This window comes from Corvus moneduloides, chromosome 2 (assembly GCF_009650955.1).
Source record: "Corvus moneduloides isolate bCorMon1 chromosome 2, bCorMon1.pri, whole genome shotgun sequence".
Lineage (NCBI taxonomy): Eukaryota > Metazoa > Chordata > Aves > Passeriformes > Corvidae > Corvus > Corvus moneduloides.
In genome coordinates this window covers 82388123-82406949 of record NC_045477.1, presented here as the reverse complement: position 1 = coordinate 82406949, position 18827 = coordinate 82388123, and the positions used below count along the sequence as shown (strand labels likewise).

Here is an 18827-nt window from a genome sequence, read left to right as displayed (position 1 = left end):
GAAACGAGGCATTTGGTTTTTTTCTTTAAAGACCATGTTTAGTTTTAATTTTCCTGTATTTTAAAATAAACACATTGGCTGCAGAGTGTTTGATCTTTGCAAGAAGAAAGCCTATATTGTAAAGGAATGTGCAGCATTTTGGTATGAAAATGGGGGTGTGACTCACAGCTGCAGGCAGAAAAAAAAGGTGTTGTGGTGTCAGCCAGAGGTGTTCAGTCTAATAACTCAAGCTGTAAACTGTATCCTCTAAAATTACTTACGTAGTAAATCACTCAGGGGTTAAAAAATAGACTGGAAAGTGTAAAGGAGGGGAAAAAATCTTTTAGAAGTTCCCTTCATGAAAATTATTTGTAATGATGGGAATTAGGAGTTTAATATCTCCCTCATTTTCTTAAATGTGAGGCTGATATAGTTAATTGCCACTATATAGCCGATGGTGCTTACTCTCGGTCGTTCGCGAAGCAACAGAAACTTGAAACGCGTGTTTGGGGATAGCTGTTTCATTGACTGCTTTACGCGGTTTACAGCTAATTTTGACCATCTCGAAGAGAAAAAAAAAAAATTAAAGAGACAGCCAGGGCGGCGAATGATCCTTAACCATTGTGCATCGCAGCGAAAATACACGGAAAAGAGCCTCCTCCCTCTGCACAGCCGAGGGGAAAGCGCCTCTGACATGCCTTTCTCCCCGAGACACGGAATGTTTCCATCTCTTTGCCTCCCATAGGTGTATTAGTCTGGTAACAGTTGGGAAACTGGGGAGGCTTTGAAAGGAGAGCTCTCTTCCAGCGTTAACTGCTGAGTTTGCAGCAGTCCAGCCCGGGAGAGGAGGGGGAAAAAATTAACCCCCAACTCCGGTGTCATCTGCAGCGTTTTGCTGCAAAGGAATGGAGCGAGTAATGAAGCAGGAATCCGAAAGGAGCATCCCAAGTCGAGATGTTGCCTTTCAGAGGAGCTTTCCCCGTTTCCAGGGGCCGTTGCCTTCGCTGGAAAAGAGATGCTGGCCGTGACTTTCGGGTGGTTGCACCTCGGCTGATAGGGAAAGTAACTTGCTAGGGAGGTTTCCATAAAGAGACACATTGAGAGATTGGGGGGAAAAATTAAAATAAGCAAAATAGGATAAAATAAGACAAAAGAAAATAAAACAAAATAAAATAAGCCTAGGGGAAATGCCCTACGGAGGACAGCAAATGTTTACGGTGGAAATAAGAAGTCAACAACAATTAAAATCTGGAAGCCACCATCATTAGTATTCAGCACATACGATCTATCTTTTATGTTTATCTTTCTCCGCGGATCAATATTGTAGCAGCATGTGCCGGGAACAAGCAGAAATCTGACCACTGCATGTGGCTGACCTTTCCCTCTCTCCCTACAGGTCAGATCGTCTTCATCAAAACAGGTCAGATCGTCTTCATAACTATCATCACCTAGTGCGGCCATAGCCACGGCTCTCATTAAAACCGGTATTTAATCTAGGCGCTGTGACTAAGAATTAAAGGAGAAGGGGTGTTTGCCCACACAGAGGAATTAGCAGTCTAGGAAGAAGGGGAAAAAAAAAAAAAAGTTGGAATGAAAATTGCTCTTTTTTTTTTTTTTTCCGCCGCAAACCGCTGTACACTGAGATCCAGCCCGAACTCGCGCACACCCGCACAGACCCCGTTTCCTGTGGGGGGTCCCCGGCCAGGAACGCCGGCCGGGCGACGGGTCGGGGCGAGCCCCGCCGCCCCTCCGGCCCGGCCCCTGCTGCCCCCGGGACGCCCCGGCCGCGGCCACCCACGGACCTGAGGCGGCCGGAGCGCAGTGCGGAGCCCCCACGACACCCGCGCCCAGCGGACCCCCGCGGACAGGTGTCGGGGAGATCCCGTCCCGCGGAGACCAACCCTGTCCGCCTGGGGCTGGGTCACGCCGGGTGCCCCCCGTGGACCCCACGGCCGCCCCCAGCCCCCTGCGAGGTGCGATGCCGCGCGTGTAAAACACCCGCTCAATCGCTTACTGGCGCTTGAGTTACTCCCCACCCCCCTCCCCTGCTTTAGTCGCCGATTATTTTCTTTTTAACACAAAAAGAGCGTCCTTCCCCCTCCGGAACGCAACAGCTGATCCCGCGCGTGGGGCCGCGGCGCGGCAAGGGGGCGGCTGGACGAGTCCGCGCTCCGCTCCGGGTCCCGCCGCTCGTCCCTGCCAGTTCCCCCCGCGCTCCTCATTGAAAAGCGCTTGGGACCACGGGCGAGGGACGCGGGGGAACCTGCTCATGTTTCCTGCACTGCGAGGAAGTGGGATCCGCGGTCCGTTTGGTGCCGCGCTTCCTTTTCTCGGGACAGCAGTTAGGCAGCCACTTTGAAGTATTTATTAAAGACACTAAACCTCTAGCGAAGGTTCTCCCTCACCCGGTCTTCTTGTCCTTCTCCTTCTTCTTCTCTTTTCTTCTTTTCTTTCCCCCTCAAGTATTAAAGACAGAGAAACCGTCCAGAAAATGAATTTTTAAAAATTAAAAAAAAAAAAGAAATAAAAAAGAGGAAACCCCAAGCACTGGGGAAAACTTGCACTTTGGGACAGAGGGGGGCACCGTGCCCTGCAGGGTGGGACAATAGTTCTTGCTTGCTCTACTGCTAATATGCAGCTCCGTCCCCGGTCGTCTGGCTTGGGGAGAAGAGGAAAACACCAAAAAAACAACAGGGAAAAAAACCCAAAACCTAAGAGGAATGAAAAAGAGGGGGGGGCGGGGGGGGGAGGGGGGAGAGAGAGAAAGAAGAGAGGAAGAAAAAAAAACACCCACGAATTTAAAAACACCACCAAAAAAACCCCTCACATCCACGCGTGAAGATGACAAATAGCAAAATACACATACCTCGCTGTGCCCGGGAGCACGTCTAGCGTGCACTTGCGGCTGGGGAGAGGTTTGGGGGAGCCTGCTATGTCTTCATAGCGGGCAGGAAATGTGTACGAGTTTCTGAAAACAAAGGGGAAACTTAAAAGGCTGATACGGGTCTGGGGAGGTCTGGCCAGAGCCAAACGGAGCGGCTGCGGCCCGGGTTGCTGCCCCCCGGCACCGGCGGCGGGGGGTTGGCCGTGCAGGGGCAGCCCTGTGCCCGCTGCGGAGCCCCGCCGGCACCGGCAGCGCCAGCGGCATCGCCAGGCTCAGCAGCCGTTCCACGCTCGGGTTCAGGAGAGAACTCCTGCATTTTATTCTCTTTCGGTGTGGGCTGGTGTCCTGTCTGTTTGTTTGTTGAAAGGTTGGTTTACCTTTGGGTTTGGGTTTGGTTTTTTCTGCCACCACCGGCTACAACCCAAAGCCACTAGAGCAGTCAGACCAGGTGAAACAGAGCGGGGGCAGGTGAAGGCAGAGCCCTGAGCTGCCCTCCAATTGCGGCTGCGGGGGGCAAAGCAGAGTCTGTTTTATGGACGGACACTCAAATTTTTTGTCTTGAGAGGAGAGAGTAATTCCCAGGGAAATCAATCCGTCTTTTCAGGGGGTCCGCAGGAAGAGTTAGGAGAGAAATTCATTATTAATAATAACAATAAAAATTAAACCCACCCCTCCATGCTGTTTTTCACGGTATAAAGGAAGAATCACACCGCAGCAGGAGAGCCGGCCAAGTAGGGCTGCCACAGCTGGGCACGGGGTGCCGACAGCGGGGCAACGCCGTGCCTCCCACTGCTCACCGGCGGCGGGGACCGTGGGGCCGAGGAGACCCGGGAGCCGCCGGGGCAGAGTCGTCGGGGCGTGCGGGCCACCGGCCGGGGCACCGTCCCGCTGTGGCTGGGCATGAGGGGATTGTGGGGTGCCAGGGCAGGGTCAGGACTGCCGGAGAAGCCTCAGGCCTCCTCCAGATTGGTTCCTAGGTTGTTTTCAGAGCCAGGGCAGGGAGGTTTGGCAAGCTCAGTTTCAGTGTGGGAGACAAAAGTGGGGGGAGGTAGGGGTTTGGGGGTGAGGGTGGCGAGGTGGACAAAGGAGAGAGGAGTAGAGGTGGACTTCGGGGCCAGTGGTCTCTGAGCCCGGGCCACCCGCGCTCAAGGCTGTGAGGCGGATCTTGGCTGCCCTACCCCCTAAAAAAACCCCAACCCCTGTACCCGATGAATTACCGCTCTCCCTTAAGCGTGGCAGGGCCGGGCCGGGGTCAGGGCACGAGGGAGGCGGGTGGAGAGGGGCTGCGGGCTGGATGCGCCAAGGCCAGGGTCAAGTTCAAGGCCAGCCTGGGTAGGACAGGGAAGGGGGGGAGCTTACTCACTGCCACAGCCGCCGCGGCCGCATCCCTGGGCCTGCTGGAGGAGAGACATCCCTGCCGGAGGGACTGGGGCTGTCCCTGCTGCCACACGACCTGCGCTTTGGGTAGAAGGAGGCCGCTTGCCCCCCTCAAGGATCATCCCTGAGCTCCCCCGAAGCCAGAACGGCTCCGAGGGGAGCGAGAAGGGCAGCCCAGCTCCCGAGCACTTCTCTCCGGCCGGAGCTGAGCCCACCGGGGCGGGTTCGGCGGAGTGGGGTTGGTGGCTCTTGGGCAGGGCTGCTCGTGCGCCCCTGGGCCCGGGAGGGGATTTCGGCAGACGGTGACTGGCAGGGACTGGCTCTGAAGCGGGACCCCCGTGTGGTTTTTCGGACTGCGGGGAGGCCAGCAGGACAAGGAGGGATCCTCTCAGCTGCATTTCCCACGGATGTCTCCAAGGGGCAGGCGGCATATGCCAATGATTTTAATAAATATTTTTTTTACGTAATATTATTACCGAACATAAATTAGGTTTTAATAGCCGTTTGATTACCCGGGGAGCTGCAGTGTGCGCGGGGATAGCCGCTCTGGGAGGAGCACAGCCGCCGAGGAAGCTCCGGATCCGCTCCCCATCTAAACTTCCTTGTCAGCGTCGGGACGGGGGGGAGGGGGTGTCTTTCCCTCCCTCCTCCCCTTCCCCTGGGTGTAGGTAACCCCCATCTCACCTCAGAAGAGAGCAGGGCCCCGTGTACCCTCATCTCCCCACCTAACTCCCTCACACAGGCTGGAGACAACTCTACTGATATTCGAACACACGGGACAAAGCCCGAAAAACCCAAAGCGAAGACTGGCCCTGGGGGGCGTAAGCGATGGACTCGGCCGGGTGTGAGGAGTAGAGGGCTCTCCCGGGCTACACAAGCTGCCGCTGAAGGCAGCGCAGCCACCGCAGGGCGCTCGGAGCCCGGCTCACAGTGCTGCCTCTTCGCAGGGCGTATTTCGGTGGCTTGACAAGGCCGAGCTTTTTCTACGATTTCCCGGCCGCCGTCACACTCGCCTTGGCGGTCCCGGTGCGGCATGCTGTGCCCGGAGAGCTGCTGTCCGGCGGCCCTGCACGGGCCGCTCCGCCGGCCGGGCCCCGTCGGCGCACGTGGAGCCAAACGCCGGGCTAGCATCCCGGCAAAGTCACCACCCGGCGGCTCTCCGTCTCTCCCTGAATACGTCTGACAACCCAAACAGCTCCCTGGGCTAGAAGAATAAAAAGAAAAAAAAAAACAGAAAGAAAAAGAAAAAAAAAAGACAGAGAGGAAGAGAGAGAAAAAAACTCAAAGGGGAAATGTGAGCTCTGGGTCATCACAACTTTCTTCTCTCCCAGGCTAGATGGAGGCTACCAAAAAGACGGAAAGACGGGAGGCAAGGACGATCTACGGCTCAAAGCAGCCGAGCTCAGAGCCTGGTGATTGCGCTTCCACCTCCATCGCTAAACGCCCCGCTTTCTCAGCCTGTGGGGCAATGAGCTCCCCAGCCAGACACGCACCGGGCAGAGAGGGGTGAGCCCGAGGAAGGCAGGAGCCGGAGGAAGCTGTGCTCTCGCCGTGTAAATATCTTACTAAAGGAGATCTTCCCTTGCAGGTCATTTGGAGAATATGCATACCCTCACCCTTTTCTTTCAGCCCAGAGGCTTCCCAAGTTTTAAGGGCTTTTGTGGCTTTTTTTTTTTTTTTTTTTTCCTGGACGGGAGAGCCCAGCTGGATGGAATCCTCCTTTTCCAGTGACCAATGGATGTTTTAAAAGAGTTCTTTTGCAGTTGCCGCTCAGCTCATCACATACCTTATAGCAGGTTTTAGAGAGCCTTTGGCATAAAAAGGAAACAGCTCGTGCAGTTTCAACACGTTTTATTATATTTCTGTATGCATTACTCTCAAAACATATCACAAGAAATGATGAAACCACTTAAACCTTCAAATAAAAAATCTGAAACAGTTTATGCTCACAATTGTACATATTTATAGTTAAGAAACATTCTTTATAAATACTGTTTCCTCTGTAGCAAGTTAATACCATAATTTAATTACAAATGGATAAATATGGTAACAGGTATTTACAGGAGGAAGGGCGTTATTACGGAAAAGCTAACGGCACGACGTTTATTTTTCCTCACAATCTTCCGAACAGGAACTAACAAATTGAACTTGCAAAAGCACTAAAACATCACATGTAAACCCAGCTAACAGAAAAATACATTCACAAGCGTTGTTGTTCGTGTGTGTGTCTGTGAGTAACAGAATGGAGACTTTGGCACGGTATTTCTTCCCCAGTCTATAGTTGAAATGCAGTTTACAATCAAGTTGCCTCTTAAAAAGGAACACAATATTCAAGATATCACAATTACAAAAGAAACCATTTTTTTCCTTCCACGTTACTTTTTTTAAAGGGATGAACTAAAAAAAGAGAAGAGAAGGAAGTGGAGAGGGAGAGCAGGAGAAAAGAAAACAAGTCCATCATTTTCTCGAGGAGGGAGAAAGAGGGGGGAAAAAAAGAAGGAGAAAAAAAAAAAAAAGAGGAAGAAGAAGAAAGGGACCAATCCGCGGTTTACAAACGGGACGAACTTCTATACACCGAGAATCCAGGAAAACCTCGTTCCCCACCTCGCCGGAGGAAGGAGAGGGCCGCTATATACACAGTTCGTGGGGCGGGAGGGCGCTGGCTGGTCCGGGCGGGGAGGCGCGGGGGCCAGAGGACTTTGAGTCTCTGATCTTTTGTCTGAAGACTCCAGAAGGAGAGTTTCTTTCCGCCGTCTTGAGAAGCTTTTAGCTGGGTGATGTGTTGGTGGCGCTTAGGCTTGTTTTTTCCCCTCTCTCTCTCCCCTTTCCGTTCCTCCGTTGATTTACTCGTTCTCTTATGTTTTTTCAGCACGTAGTTTTTAGAATTTTTTTTTGCTGGTTCAAAATGTTCTCAAAAAGAAAAAAAGAAAAAAATCCAACCAATAAAAAAAAAGACGCGAAGGCGGGAGGGTGGTGGGAGATGAAGGCCCCCTGTCCCCATCCTGCTCGGCCGTCATTTCGCTGCCGGCGGGTGCGGCGGCATCTCCCGGCGCGTCTCCGGCGGGCTTGCTCGGTCCCTCCTGCCCGCCGCCACCGCCACCGCCGCCGCCGGGGCGGGGAGGGCGCGGCGGGGCCGTGCAGAGCAGTCCGGCGGGGCCCTACACGTACCACTCGTTGAAGTTGGAGGAAAGGCCGCTGTGGCCGCCGCCGCCGCCACCACTGCCGCCGCCGCCGCCCCGGTGCACGGCGGACACGGCCGCCGCCGCTGCCGCCGCCGCCGCCGCCGCAGGGGAGAGGTTGTTGGTGCTCTGCGACTCGGCGCTAGGGGACACCAGCCCCGGGGGGGTGGAGGATTCGTAGCCGGAGCTGGCGGCCGGGGAGGATTCGGAGCCTTGCGGGGACGACTCGTGCACCTGGGGGGCAAAGGCAACACGGCCGAGTGGAGGGGGGATGGGGAGGCCGCGGCCGCCCCCCGGGCGCGCCCCCCGCCGCCGGCCCGGCCCGCCGCCGCCCCTGGGCCCCGCGCCCGCCGCCCGCCGCCCCGTCGGGGCGCCCGGAGCGGGGCGGCCGCCCTCCCGCCTCCCGCCGCCGGCTGCGGGGCCGGGTACCTTCATGTGTTTCCGCAGGGAGCTGGGGTGTGTGTAGGACTTGTCGCACATCTTGCACAGGTAGGGCTTATCCGAGGTGTGGACGTGCATGTGCTTCTTGCGGTCGCTGCTGTTGGCGAAGCGCCGGTCGCAGCCTTCGAACTCGCACTGGAAGGGCTTCTCCCCTGCAAGAGAGCGGCGCAGCAGCGGAGTGAGCGCGGCCGCCCCCGCGCAAACCCCGCGCAACCCCGCGCCTAGTTTCCCCGCCCTCGCCCTCCTCTCCCAGTCGCTTCGTCCAGCAGCTTCCCAAACCAAGGGACCGGTTGTGTCCCGGTACCCGCAGAGCCGGAGGGCCGCATTGCTCACGCGCTGCCCTGAAGCGAGGCAACCCCCGTTCCTCACCTGGTTTTCCTACCAAAACCCCGGGGGTATCCCCGTCCCGGCATCTTGCCTGATTTTATTTCGACCGGTGCTGACACACAGAGCCAGCCCCGAAAGAGATTGAAGAAGAAAGACGATTAAGAAAAAAAAAGAAGCAAGCATCATCGAGCCGTTTCGCCTCGGTACCAAATCCGCTATCCTGTTAAACTGGAAACCATTACCGACAGATTTAAGTCCGGGCATATTGTTTCGTGTATGGATATTCGAGATAAACGCACATCCGCTGGGAAAACTAAACGTCTGTAAAATACTTCATTTAATTTTCATAGGGATTCCTCTCGCCCGGCTGCCAGGACTCCAAATGCCGGGGAGTAATTTGGAGGTGAGAACTCCACATTCCCCCGCCTTTGGGGGGGGAAGCATTTAACATTAAATTCCATTAGCACCTAAATTGTTTCTTAAAGACATCCGCTCAGACACAATGACTTCAGTGCGGGCATCTCATGCAAATACATTTCTCAAATTTTAAACCCTGTTAAAGCTCGTCTCGCACCTCGCATCGGGCTTAGCACTTGAGAAAACAATAGGCCTCGAGATTTTTAGCCTTTCTCCGAGTAAATATTTGGAGTGGAAGTCGCTAAAATATTTGGCCGTCTTTTATGAAATAGTCTGGCACGGTTTGAGCCGGCAGGAGTAGTAAATGAATAATAGATGAGGCGGGGAGGATGCGTTTATTTTTGTTACTCTTCGGCTCAGGCATTTTCCATCGGGAAAGCCTGGGCTCCCTCGACCCTCTTCCACCTGATTTGGGTGGAAGTTTCCGAACCTCAAATCCTCTGTTCCCTATTACATAATTTAATAAACTGTTGCAAAAACACCTTAAATCACATCGAGTGAGACTTTAAAAACAATTTTTTTAAAATGAGAACATTTTATTGCCTTGCTCACACCATTTAAATTTAATGGAAAGCATTCCCAGAAAGGGACTTTTTGCCACTTCTAACGGGATTTAGGACTAATGACTGATTTTGCACGTATTTATATAGTTTCTCTCTCTCGGTGTCCATACATAAAAGCCATGCTCACAAGCGCTGAAGTTGTACGCAAATACATTGCATAGAGCAAATGACTAGGGCGTTTCAAATGGATGGATGGATGGATGGATGGATGGATGGATGTCTTCCCGTATTTTAGCAAGACGGCAAAATTTGGTTCACACTGTATTCCGCGTTTCTGCGGAAAGGCACCGCTGACCCTCAGCACGAATCTACAGCTCTCACCCTCAAACTAAAACAAATCAGTAAAATATCCTTTCGAAATCTGGAATGGAGGGGGGTGTATGCTCCTGGGGAAGAAACCAAAACAAACGCAGCAGTGTGATGGAGAGGGTTAAAAAATAAACTGGAAGCTTATTTTATCACTCTCCTAAATTAACATCACTCTGTCTGAGTATCTATCAGTTTACATATATATATATATATATATATAGGCACGGGCAGAGGGAGGAAACCTGCCGAAAGAAACCCGAATTACCTGTGTGCGTCCTTTTGTGAATTTTGAGATTTTCTGATCTGGCGAAAACTTTTCCGCAGCCAGGGAAGGGGCAGGGGAAGGGTTTCTCTCCCGTGTGCACTCGGATATGATTGACCAGTTTGTATTTCGCTTTGAAGGGTTTGCCTTCGCGGGGACACTCCTCCCAGTAGCAGACATGGTTGCTCTGCTCGGGTCCCCCAACGTGCTCCACCGAGACATGGGTGACCAACTCGTGCATGGTGCTGAAAGTTTTATTGCAACTTTTTTTGGGGTTGTTCAGCTGTTCGGGGTCGATCCACTTGCAGATGAGCTCTTGCTTGATGCACTGCTGCCGCATGTAGCGGAAAAAGGCACCTGGGTGGTGATGGTGGTGGGCTGCCATGTTCATGCCCATATTCATATTCATGGGGCCGTACTGGTTGTGCAGCTGAGCCGCCGAGTAAGGGTCAGTCCTGGGGCTGGAAACCTGGCGGTACTGCTCCGACCGGGCGAATACCTCCCCTGGCAAGCCCAGTCGCATCTGCCCATTGAGGACATTTTGGGAGGCGTGGGGGCCGTGCTGGTCGTGGATGCCCGGGAAGAGGAGGTGGCTCTGAGCGTCCGTGTGCGGATGGTGCAGGCTGCCGGCCGCAGGGCCGAAGATGCCGTGCTGTCCGCCGGCCGGCGACGAGTCTCCGAAGCCCCGGCTGCGAAACAAGAAGTCCCGGGTAGAGTTGAAGGGCGCCCCGGAGTAGGAGCCGACATGAGCGGCGTGGGGCCCCAGGGCGGCGGCGGGGTAACCGGGCGCCTGCGAGGTGAACGCCGAGCTCTGCCCGGGGGAGAGGTCGTGAGCGCCGGCGTTGAGCTTGAAGGCGCCCATGTGCGCCGCCGCCGAGTCCACGAAGCTGTTCTGCGCCGCCAGGCTCAGCTCCCGGTCCTGCATCTCCGCCGCGGCCGAGTGGTGGTGCCGGGCGAAGGTGCCCACTCCGAGGGCCGGGAACTGCGGGCCGGCGTCCAGCAGCATGGTCCGCGCCGCTTCGGGGACGCAGCCGCTGCCGCCGCTGCCGTCGCTGCCGCCGCTGCCGCCTCCCCGCTACCGCCTCCGCCTCCGGGCTGCCTCCGCCCGCCCGCCCGGGCGCGGGGCCGCCGCCGCTCCGCTCCGCTTCCCCCCGGCAGCCGCCGCGTCCCCCCGCCGCCGCCGCCCGCTCCCGCACCGGCCCGATGCCGCCGCTGCCGCCGCCGGCGGAGTCGTATCCGGAGCCAGGCAGAGCAGAGTCCAAAGGCGAGCGGAGAACCAAAGTGTATTAAAGGAGCTGAGGCGGGGGCGGGCAGGGGAGGGGAGGGGGAGCAGGGGAGGGACGGGGCTGGGGACGGGAGGGGGGGCAAGGCTCGCCTCGCCGTTCCCTGCGGCACACACGCACGCACACACACACTCACACACACAGACCCGCGCACACGCCGCCGCCGCCCCCCCCGCTTCCTCCGCCGCCACCGGGATGTCAGCGCCGCCGACCCCCGCCCGCTCGGCCCCGCGCCGCTCCCCGCGTGGGCCGCGGCCCTCCCCGCCGCCCCGAGCCCCCCGCCGCTCCCGGGCCCCCGCTTCTCGTTTTATCCTCCGCCGGGCATTAGCGGTGTCTCTCACGGAGAAAAACTTGCAGCCGCGGGTTCCCACGGAGCGAAGGGACCCGGGGGGTGCCCCGCGCCGCCCCCGCCCGCCGCGGCGGAGGGGCGTGAGGAGGGGGGCGAGGAGGGGGCTGCCGGAGGCGGATTAAAAACAATAAGGGCGGCGGTGGGGGTGGGGAGGGGAGGCGGGGGGCGGGAAGGGGCCGGGGAGTGCCGGAGCGCCGCGGCCGGGGCGGCGGAGTTGCAGCCCCGCTCCGCCCGCGCCCTCGCTGCCTTTCCCTCTTCTGTTTATTTCGGTGGGCGCTGCTGAGGCGGCGGCTTTTTATTCCCCCCCTCCCCCTCTTTTTCTTCCCTCCCTCCCCCGGCCTCTCTCCTTCTCCCCGCCCGCACTGGCGGCTCCTCTCCCAACGCCGCCTTCACCCGCCGCCCGGCCGCTCTCCCGGCTCCCGCTCATTGGCCCGAGCCGCCCCGTCCATCCGGGCGTCCCCGGCCACCGGCTAATGGCGGAGCGGCCGCCCGGAGCCCTGCCCGCCCCACCGCCCGCCCCGCGCCCCGCCGTGCCACCGCCGATCGCCCCGCGGCCGCCCGGCCCCCGCCCGGCCCCGCACCGCACGGCCCCGCTCGGCGCCGGTGGCCGCCTTCAGCCCCGCACTGCCGGTGGCTTCTTGATTTTTTGGGGGAGTCGCCCCCCGCCCCCCCCCCCTCCCCCGCGGCTAGGGGAAGGGGTGGCGTGGGGAGAGGCGCGCCGATCTCGGAAAATATCGATGTACGCTTTGGCATGTGATCCTGCCTCGGGAGGCAAACAAACAAAGCGAGGGGCTTAAAATATAACCCCTGCAGCCCCTTTCCCCATTTCGGCTAAAGCAGATGAAGCCCGTGATCGATAAAGGGAGCGAGGGGGGAATCAAATAAAAGTCACGTTGACGGGGCGACGGAGGCTGGGACAAAAAAAATCAAATCAAATAAAAATTAAAATATAAGAGGGAACGGTCGCCCTGGCTGTTTGGGTTTTTAAACCACTTATGTGGGAGCAGAGAAGTCGATCTGCGATATGCATGTGTTGTGAGTGCGTATCTGAGAGCAGATGCTTTAGGAGTTTTCCTTGTCTTCTCCCTTTCTTGAAAAAGAAACAAAAACAAACTCGAAAAAAAATTCCCTACCCAAAACCCCACCCTGCCATTGTTATTTGGAAACCGGATTCTTACATGGCAGGAATAAAAAAGCATAAAGCCGGCACACAAGCACCCGCACACACACAGAGCAAACAAGTCCTCTTCCCCTCCCCCTCCAGTAAATACACGTCTGGCCCCTGATTCGGTTTGTTTTGTAGTGGCTGAAAAATAATCATCTTGGGGCCAGCAGCTCACCAATAAATAAGGCTTTGTAAAAATCAAAGCCCGGCATAACATTTGCAGTCTTAACCAGCCTGCACGAAACCTTGCATCTCCAAACCCATCAGTTCTGTGCTTGGCGGAGAAACAACCCAAAATATAGGGGGTTTTGTGGTTTGCGGGGTCTTTTTGAAATTCTCTCTTCGACATTTCTCCTATGATTCCTCATGGCATTAAATTCCATATCAGACGCAGGCAGGCTCAAACCTGGACCCACAGCGTCCAAGCAGGGGTTTTACAAGGAGAGATGATAGATGGATGGATGGATGGAAGGAAGGAAGGAAGGAAGGAAGGAAGGAAGGAAGGAAGGAAGGAAGGAAGGAAGGAAGGAAGGAAGGAAGGAAGGAAGGAAGGAAGGAAGGAAGGAAGGGAAAGGTAACACTGCCTACCAACTAAGGTCTTTCCCATCATTGTCACTAAATGGTTAAAATATTTCCAAGACTGTCCGAAAGTGTTTGAAATGCGCCAGTACTGGACATTAGTCTTTGAACAAGGCGAAATTGGGAGGAAGTGGGATTCCTTCTAATCTGAAATAGGCAATAGGAGATAAACCGAATATTAATGCAGAGCTGCACCTCTGATGCCAACAGCCCTTTTCTCTTTGCTCGCTGTCATTCGGTCCTGCCTTTGCAGGCAGGAGTGTCTGCTCACCAGATCTTGCCTTTCCAGGCTGTAGCTTGGGAGCATATGCTGTCCTTGTCCTGACCCCCCAGGCTCCCAGGAACAGACCGCGAACAAATTCTATTTTCCTTCTCTGAAAAGATTTCGAGGCGGAGGTCTGAGGAGAGTCCTCCACCGTTACTGAGGATTTCAAGAGCCCAAGCTGAAGAGGAAAGCTTGGTCTCCTGCATCGTCTGCTTTCAGATTAGTGAAAAAAATCACACAGAAAACTAGACGTCTGAATACACTTCCCCCCCCCCCCCCTCCCCGATTTAAAAGAAGTTACTCTATCTGAGACTGGAAAAAGAACAAATATGTGCAAAAAAATTCGCAGTTCAAAACGGTTTTCGAAAAAAAAAAAATAATAACAAAGGTGATTATTCTTACAAATATCTACCTTCTGGGTTTCCCCCTTGTTTTTCTTTCCTTCCTTTCTCCGTTTTCTTTCTTTCTTTCTTTCTTTCTTTCTTTCTTTCTTTCTTTCTTTCTTTCTTTCTTTCTTTCTCTCTCTCTCTCTCTCTTTCTCTCTTTCTCTCTTTCTCTCTCTCTCTCTCTTTCTCTCTTTCTCTCTTTCTCTCTTTCTCTCTTTCTCTCTCTCTCTTTCTCTCTTTCTCTCTTTCTCTCTTTCTCTCTTTCTTTTTCTCTCTTTCTCTCTCTCTTTTTCTCCTTCTTTCTCTCTCTCTTTCTCTCTTTCTCTCTTTCTTTCTTTCTTTCTTTCTTTCTTTCTTTCTTTCTTTCTTTCTTTCTTTCTTTCTTTCTTTCCTTCCTTCCTTCCTTCCTTCCTTCCTTCCTTCCTTCCTTCCTTCCTTCCTTCCCTCCTTCTCTCCTTCCTTCCTTCCTTCCTTCCTTCCTTCCTTCCTTCCTTCCTTCCTTCCTTCCTTCCTTCCTTCCTTCCTTCCTTCCTTCCTTCCTTCCTTCCTTCCTTCCTTCCTTCCTTCCTTCCTTCCTTCCTTCCTTCCTTCCTTCCTTCCTTCCTTCCTTCCTTCCTTCCTTCCTTCCTTCCTTCCTTCCTTCCTTCCTTCCTTCCTTCCTTCCTTCCTTCCTTCCTTCCTTCCTTCCTTCCTTCCTTCCTTCCTTCCTTCCTTCCCTCCTTCCCTCCTTCCCTCCTTCCCTCCTTCCCTCCTTCCCTCCTTCCCTCCTTCCTTCCTTCCTTCCTTCCTTCCTTCCTTCCTTCCTTCCTTCCTTCCTTCCTTCCTTCCTTCCTTCCTTCCTTCCTTCCTTCCTTCCTTCCTTCCCTTTCTTCCTTCCTTCCCTTTCTTCCTTCCTTCCCTTTCTTTCTTCCCTTTCTTTCTTTTCCTTTCTCTCTTATTCATTTTTTCTCTTCCTTTATTATTTTGCCTCCTTTTTCTTTCTTTTCCTTACCTTCTTTTTCTGCATTTCCTGCCTCCCCTCCCCTCGCCCCTCGTTCTGCCTGCTCAGCGGTGCCGGCATCGGGGCGCTTTCGGGGGGACGCAGTGAATTCCAGCCGGAGCCCCCGCAGGCTGGCCACTCTCTGCTATTCTTTCAGGGCTCCAGCCCTACTCTCTCTGCAGGAAACAGAGGAGCTGATCCAAGTTCAAAGTCACGTCGCCGTCCCTCCTAAGAAGTGCTTTATTTGCCTCTGAACCGCAAAACCCCTTTCCCCCATGTCACAGGGTAACAAGGGAAGGGAGCGAGGGAGGAAGGGAGGAAGGGAGGGGGGCAGAGGCACCAGCAGCCAGCCCTGCACTCTCTCGTCGGGCCACGGCCACGAACACAGCCTGCGGCTCACGGCAGCTTTCGAGGGAGGAAAGCAAGCGGTCACACAAAGTCGGTGTTAAACCGTTTTATTGAAAGAAGTTTTTCAACAGGTTTCTGGAGGTGCCAGACCTGCAGAGCAAAAGTCAGCCTTCCCGGGAAAGCTTTCTCGTCTTTGTAAGTTTTCCGAAATTCGCTTTAAAACTGCTCTTCTCTTGTTCTTACCGGCTGGTGATGCGGAAGGAGCTGGGGGGGGAGTGTGGAGGGGGGGAGGTGGGACGAGGAGAGAGCAATTTCTTGCTTCCCCTGGACTGTATATACCGTCTTCCCTTTCTAGCCCCTTTTCCCGAGAGGTGTCACCGCCCTCAGGGGAGGCTCCGGGCCCCTTTTCTCCATCCCCCCCTCCCTGGGAGCCGTGGGTGCCGCAGTGGGGGCGTAGGACTCTGCCCATAGGAGGACACGGGTGGCGATGGCCTCGTCGGGAAAAAGAGGTGGAAGGACCCACCGGAGACGGGTGTGTTCGTGTGTGTGCGTATGAGAGAGAAAAGGGAATGGGGGAAGAGGGTGTCTTTCCCCCAAAAGTCAGCCTTCCCACGGAGTAAGGGGAGGAGGTGCGGGGCAAGGAGGGGGAGTGCGGCTGGCCCGCAGCCTGGGGAGAAGAGGCCAGTTGAGCGGCATCACTTGCACCGTTGTCTGTATCACAGACACTCATAAATTCAACAAGCTCATCAACAGGATATTAAGTTGCAGGTTACCTTTGATGGTGCCGATCCGAGCCACTTCTAGGCCGTTCGACCTATGACCCGTGAAGACCACATGTGTTGTGCTGTAGCCTCCCTCTGTAAAACACACACTTCGAGACAAAAGTTCTTTGTCAGGCTCTACCGGCAAAGTAATGTAAAAGAAAAAGGGGAAATAATGAAAATCTCAGCCAAAGCTGTAACTTTTAAATGCTTCTTAAAAAAATAAAAAAGAAAGAAAAAATAAAAGAAAAATACGCTAGGCAGGGCAGGGACAGGAGGAAGGAGCACCTCGCTTTCGTGCCATGAATATTTATTGTTCCTTCAGTTGCACTTATATATATATGTATAAAACCCCGCTCTCGGCGGTAATGCCGTGAGATGGGGGGGAGGGGGGGGGGCGCGAGGAGCACTGTAGCGCTTTTTTCCAGGACGGAAACCTCCGATGCCTCTGCCCTGCCCCGCTGCGGCTGAGGGATGCGCAGAGACGCGTATTTTGCGCGCCCTGCCCCGCTGCGCCGCTCATTCTGCAGCCAGCACAGACCCGGCGCAACGCCCCCAAAATGGGGTCTGCTGCAGCACTGCCGGGTTTTATTAGATGCACCTTTTTCCATCTGGAGATGCCCATATAAACGTTAGAGGCAGGGGAAAAGCGTCCCAATAAAGCGCGATGGACTTTGTAATACAATTTATGCTGTCATTCATAAATAACAATGCCATATGGTAACCATATTGCTTATACAAGTAAAGCCGTCAAAGTGTCACTATTTGATTTATCTCAACAGCTTCTTCCAACGGTGACGTTCAGAGAGAGGGGAAGTGGGGGGGAGAGAGAGCAGAGCAAAATTTGGCCTGGGTTTCCTGAGACCGCCTCTCTCTTTATCTCTTCCTTTCTTTTCTTTTTCTTTTTCTTTCTTTCTTTCTTTCTTTCGATCGATAGATAGATAGATAGATAGATAGATTGAAGGATGGGGTTTTTTTCCTTATTTTGTCCCTATTTGAGCAAACCCCAAAAGGGATGGCCACTCTTTCCCTCTTTCCCTGGCGAGGTGCGCGCTGAACACGACAGTTCCGAAACTTATGCTCGTGAGTCTCTGTCCCAAAGGCGCGGCGGGTCCCGACCCCGACAGCCCCTAGCCCCTACGTCGAATCCTTGTGTCAGTCTCGGGTTCCCGCTTGGATGCACAGAGCGACGACATTTGGCACAGGAGAAGTTTAATTTTTAAGGGTATAAAATACCCATCTGCTGAACCCCTCCAGAAAGGAGTGGTGAGGAGTCTCAGTGCCATATCGCTACTCTCTTTCCCTTTCGTGCCCCTGGGCAGCCTCCCGCTCCCGGCCGAGGTCCCGGTGCCTCCGTGCTATCCCCCTGACGGGACAATGAGGAGCGTACCGGGGGTACTTCCTACCCGTGTGGGTCCCCACGGGGCTGAGGCTCGGGACGCTCCCTCCTGCCACGGGCGGAATCCAGGTCCGATGGCGCATGTTCGCGGAGGGACCCGTGCCACAGGCTCCCCCGAGCAGCAAAGCAGCCCCACGAGCGTAGAAAGTCACCCGCGACGGGTCGGGGGGAGGATAGGCTTTTTTAGCATATTTGAGGAGACTTGGAGGTCTTGTCGAGGAAAGCGTCAATCGCGCTCCCTTTCTAATGGCTCCCCAGAAGAATGTTTTACACGTTATAAAATATTGCTCCCCGCTCCCTAACTATCAATAAGATGTGCACTAAAGACGATTGTTTGTAAATGGTGTTCATGATCATTAGCATACATTTACATAATGCAGCTCACAGCACAGCGTTTTACAGTTAAACACCTCCTAAAGCCGATAGCCCGATCTCAGTTTAAAGAGGAAGCTTTACGAAATAAATTTGAAGGCTTCCAGGCTTTCACCCCGCCTCTGCAGCCTCCCCCGAAGTCCCTTGGCAGGTTTGCCGGCGAGCGGAGCACTGCGGGAGGGCTCTGCAGCCGGCTCCGCCGCGGAAACAGGGCGCGTTCCGACCCCCGACGGGTGCTGTCGAGGTGTGGGGTGGGGGCCGTGGGGGTAGCACAGCACGCCTCCCTCTGCTGCAGCCCCAGAGGGCAGCGGCAGCCTGGGCCTGAGCTGGTGTCGGTAAGTTAATGGGCTTTAAATTCTTCACGGCTCTTTTGGAGCTGGCAGTGTTCAAAATTGTCCCTGCGCGGGCAGCCACCTTCGCTTCCCGGCGATTGCAGCTAGTCCTAAAAATATGAGCGAATTTCCACGTGAGTCTCCATCAACCCCTCCCTCCCCACAGTCACAGGTCAGCTGCCTATTAGCCAGCTATAAAATATTTTCATTGTTTTATAGCCTCTCATAAAAAGAAATTGATCGGGGTATATATTTGAATTAAGACATATTAAATCGATGACAGATACACATCACCTGCGTTTAACAGGAGAGGGACAAGGAGGCATGTGGAAGGTTCCAGGGACCTATGATACTTTTTCCCCTCCACAGCATCTCCCATCACACCATTCCATCTCTGGACCTTGGTCCAGCAACACATCCAGAATTTGGGGAGGAGGGAGGGCACAATTTGGATGAATGTACAGAAAATATACGTATATAAATACCCGTAGAGACGTATGGCTAGTTCGCGTGAAGTTTTTACTGTGCAATAAAACTATCGAGCTGCCGCTTTAAAACCCAGGGATCATTTATTCCCGTTCCTTGCCTTGCAGCATCACTGAAACCCCCACCGCGGCCACGCGAGCCGGGAGCATTGGCTCGTCTCCGGGGGGCGAGAGAAGGGAGGGAACCGGCGTGTCTCGCTCCCCCTTGAGCTCCCCCTAGAGCCTCTCACCCCCCTTCTGGCAGCCGTGGGCCAAATCCTGCGAGTTTTCCCCGCGTGAGTAGCGGCGGGAGGTACGGAGGAGTAGGGGGTGGAGGGGGGGGCGGCTGGAGCTTGGCCCAGGAAATGCCGGAGCAGCACGGGGCTTCTTTTGAACGTGGCTTGGCA

The 18827-nt window shown here is 54.7% G+C and overlaps 1 protein-coding gene and 2 long non-coding RNA genes across 3 annotated transcripts; 1 reads left to right on the top strand and 2 right to left on the bottom strand.

Moving 5' to 3' along the window:
* Nucleotides 1-2321: 2321 nt before the first annotated feature.
* Nucleotides 2322-4633, bottom strand: LOC116439966. Its single transcript, XR_004238353.1, has 2 exons — nt 2846-4633; nt 2322-2690 (listed from the first exon to the last, which is right to left on the bottom strand). It is a non-coding gene; the product is annotated as an uncharacterized LOC116439966 (long non-coding RNA).
* A 1441-nt stretch (nt 4634-6074) lies between these two features.
* ZIC2 (Zic family member 2) lies at nt 6075-10825 on the bottom strand. The gene is made up of 3 exons (XM_032100124.1): nt 9742-10825; nt 7849-8012; nt 6075-7653 (listed from the first exon to the last, which is right to left on the bottom strand). Exons 1-3 carry the CDS (start codon nt 10742-10744, stop codon nt 7399-7401), a joined length of 1422 nt encoding a protein of 473 aa, XP_031956015.1. The 5' UTR covers nt 10745-10825; the 3' UTR covers nt 6075-7398.
* A 3950-nt stretch (nt 10826-14775) lies between these two features.
* On the top strand, nt 14776-16614 carry LOC116439964. The gene is made up of 3 exons (XR_004238352.1): nt 14776-15029; nt 15224-15287; nt 15855-16614. It is a non-coding gene; the product is annotated as an uncharacterized LOC116439964 (long non-coding RNA).
* The last annotated feature ends 2213 nt before the right edge of the window (nt 16615-18827 follow it).

Excerpts from the sequence above, each read along its gene's own strand:
- ZIC2 (XM_032100124.1), bottom strand. The coding sequence starts at position 10,744 with ATGCTGCTGGACGCCGGCCCGCAGTTCCCGGCCCTCGGAGTGGGCACC. Across the intron at positions 8,013-9,741 it reads TCACAAAAGGACGCACACAG|GGGAGAAGCCCTTCCAGTGC; the intron begins GTAATTCGGGTT and ends GCTCTCTTGCAG. Across the intron at positions 7,654-7,848 it reads CCCTGCGGAAACACATGAAG|GTGCACGAGTCGTCCCCGCA; the intron begins GTACCCGGCCCC and ends TTTGCCCCCCAG.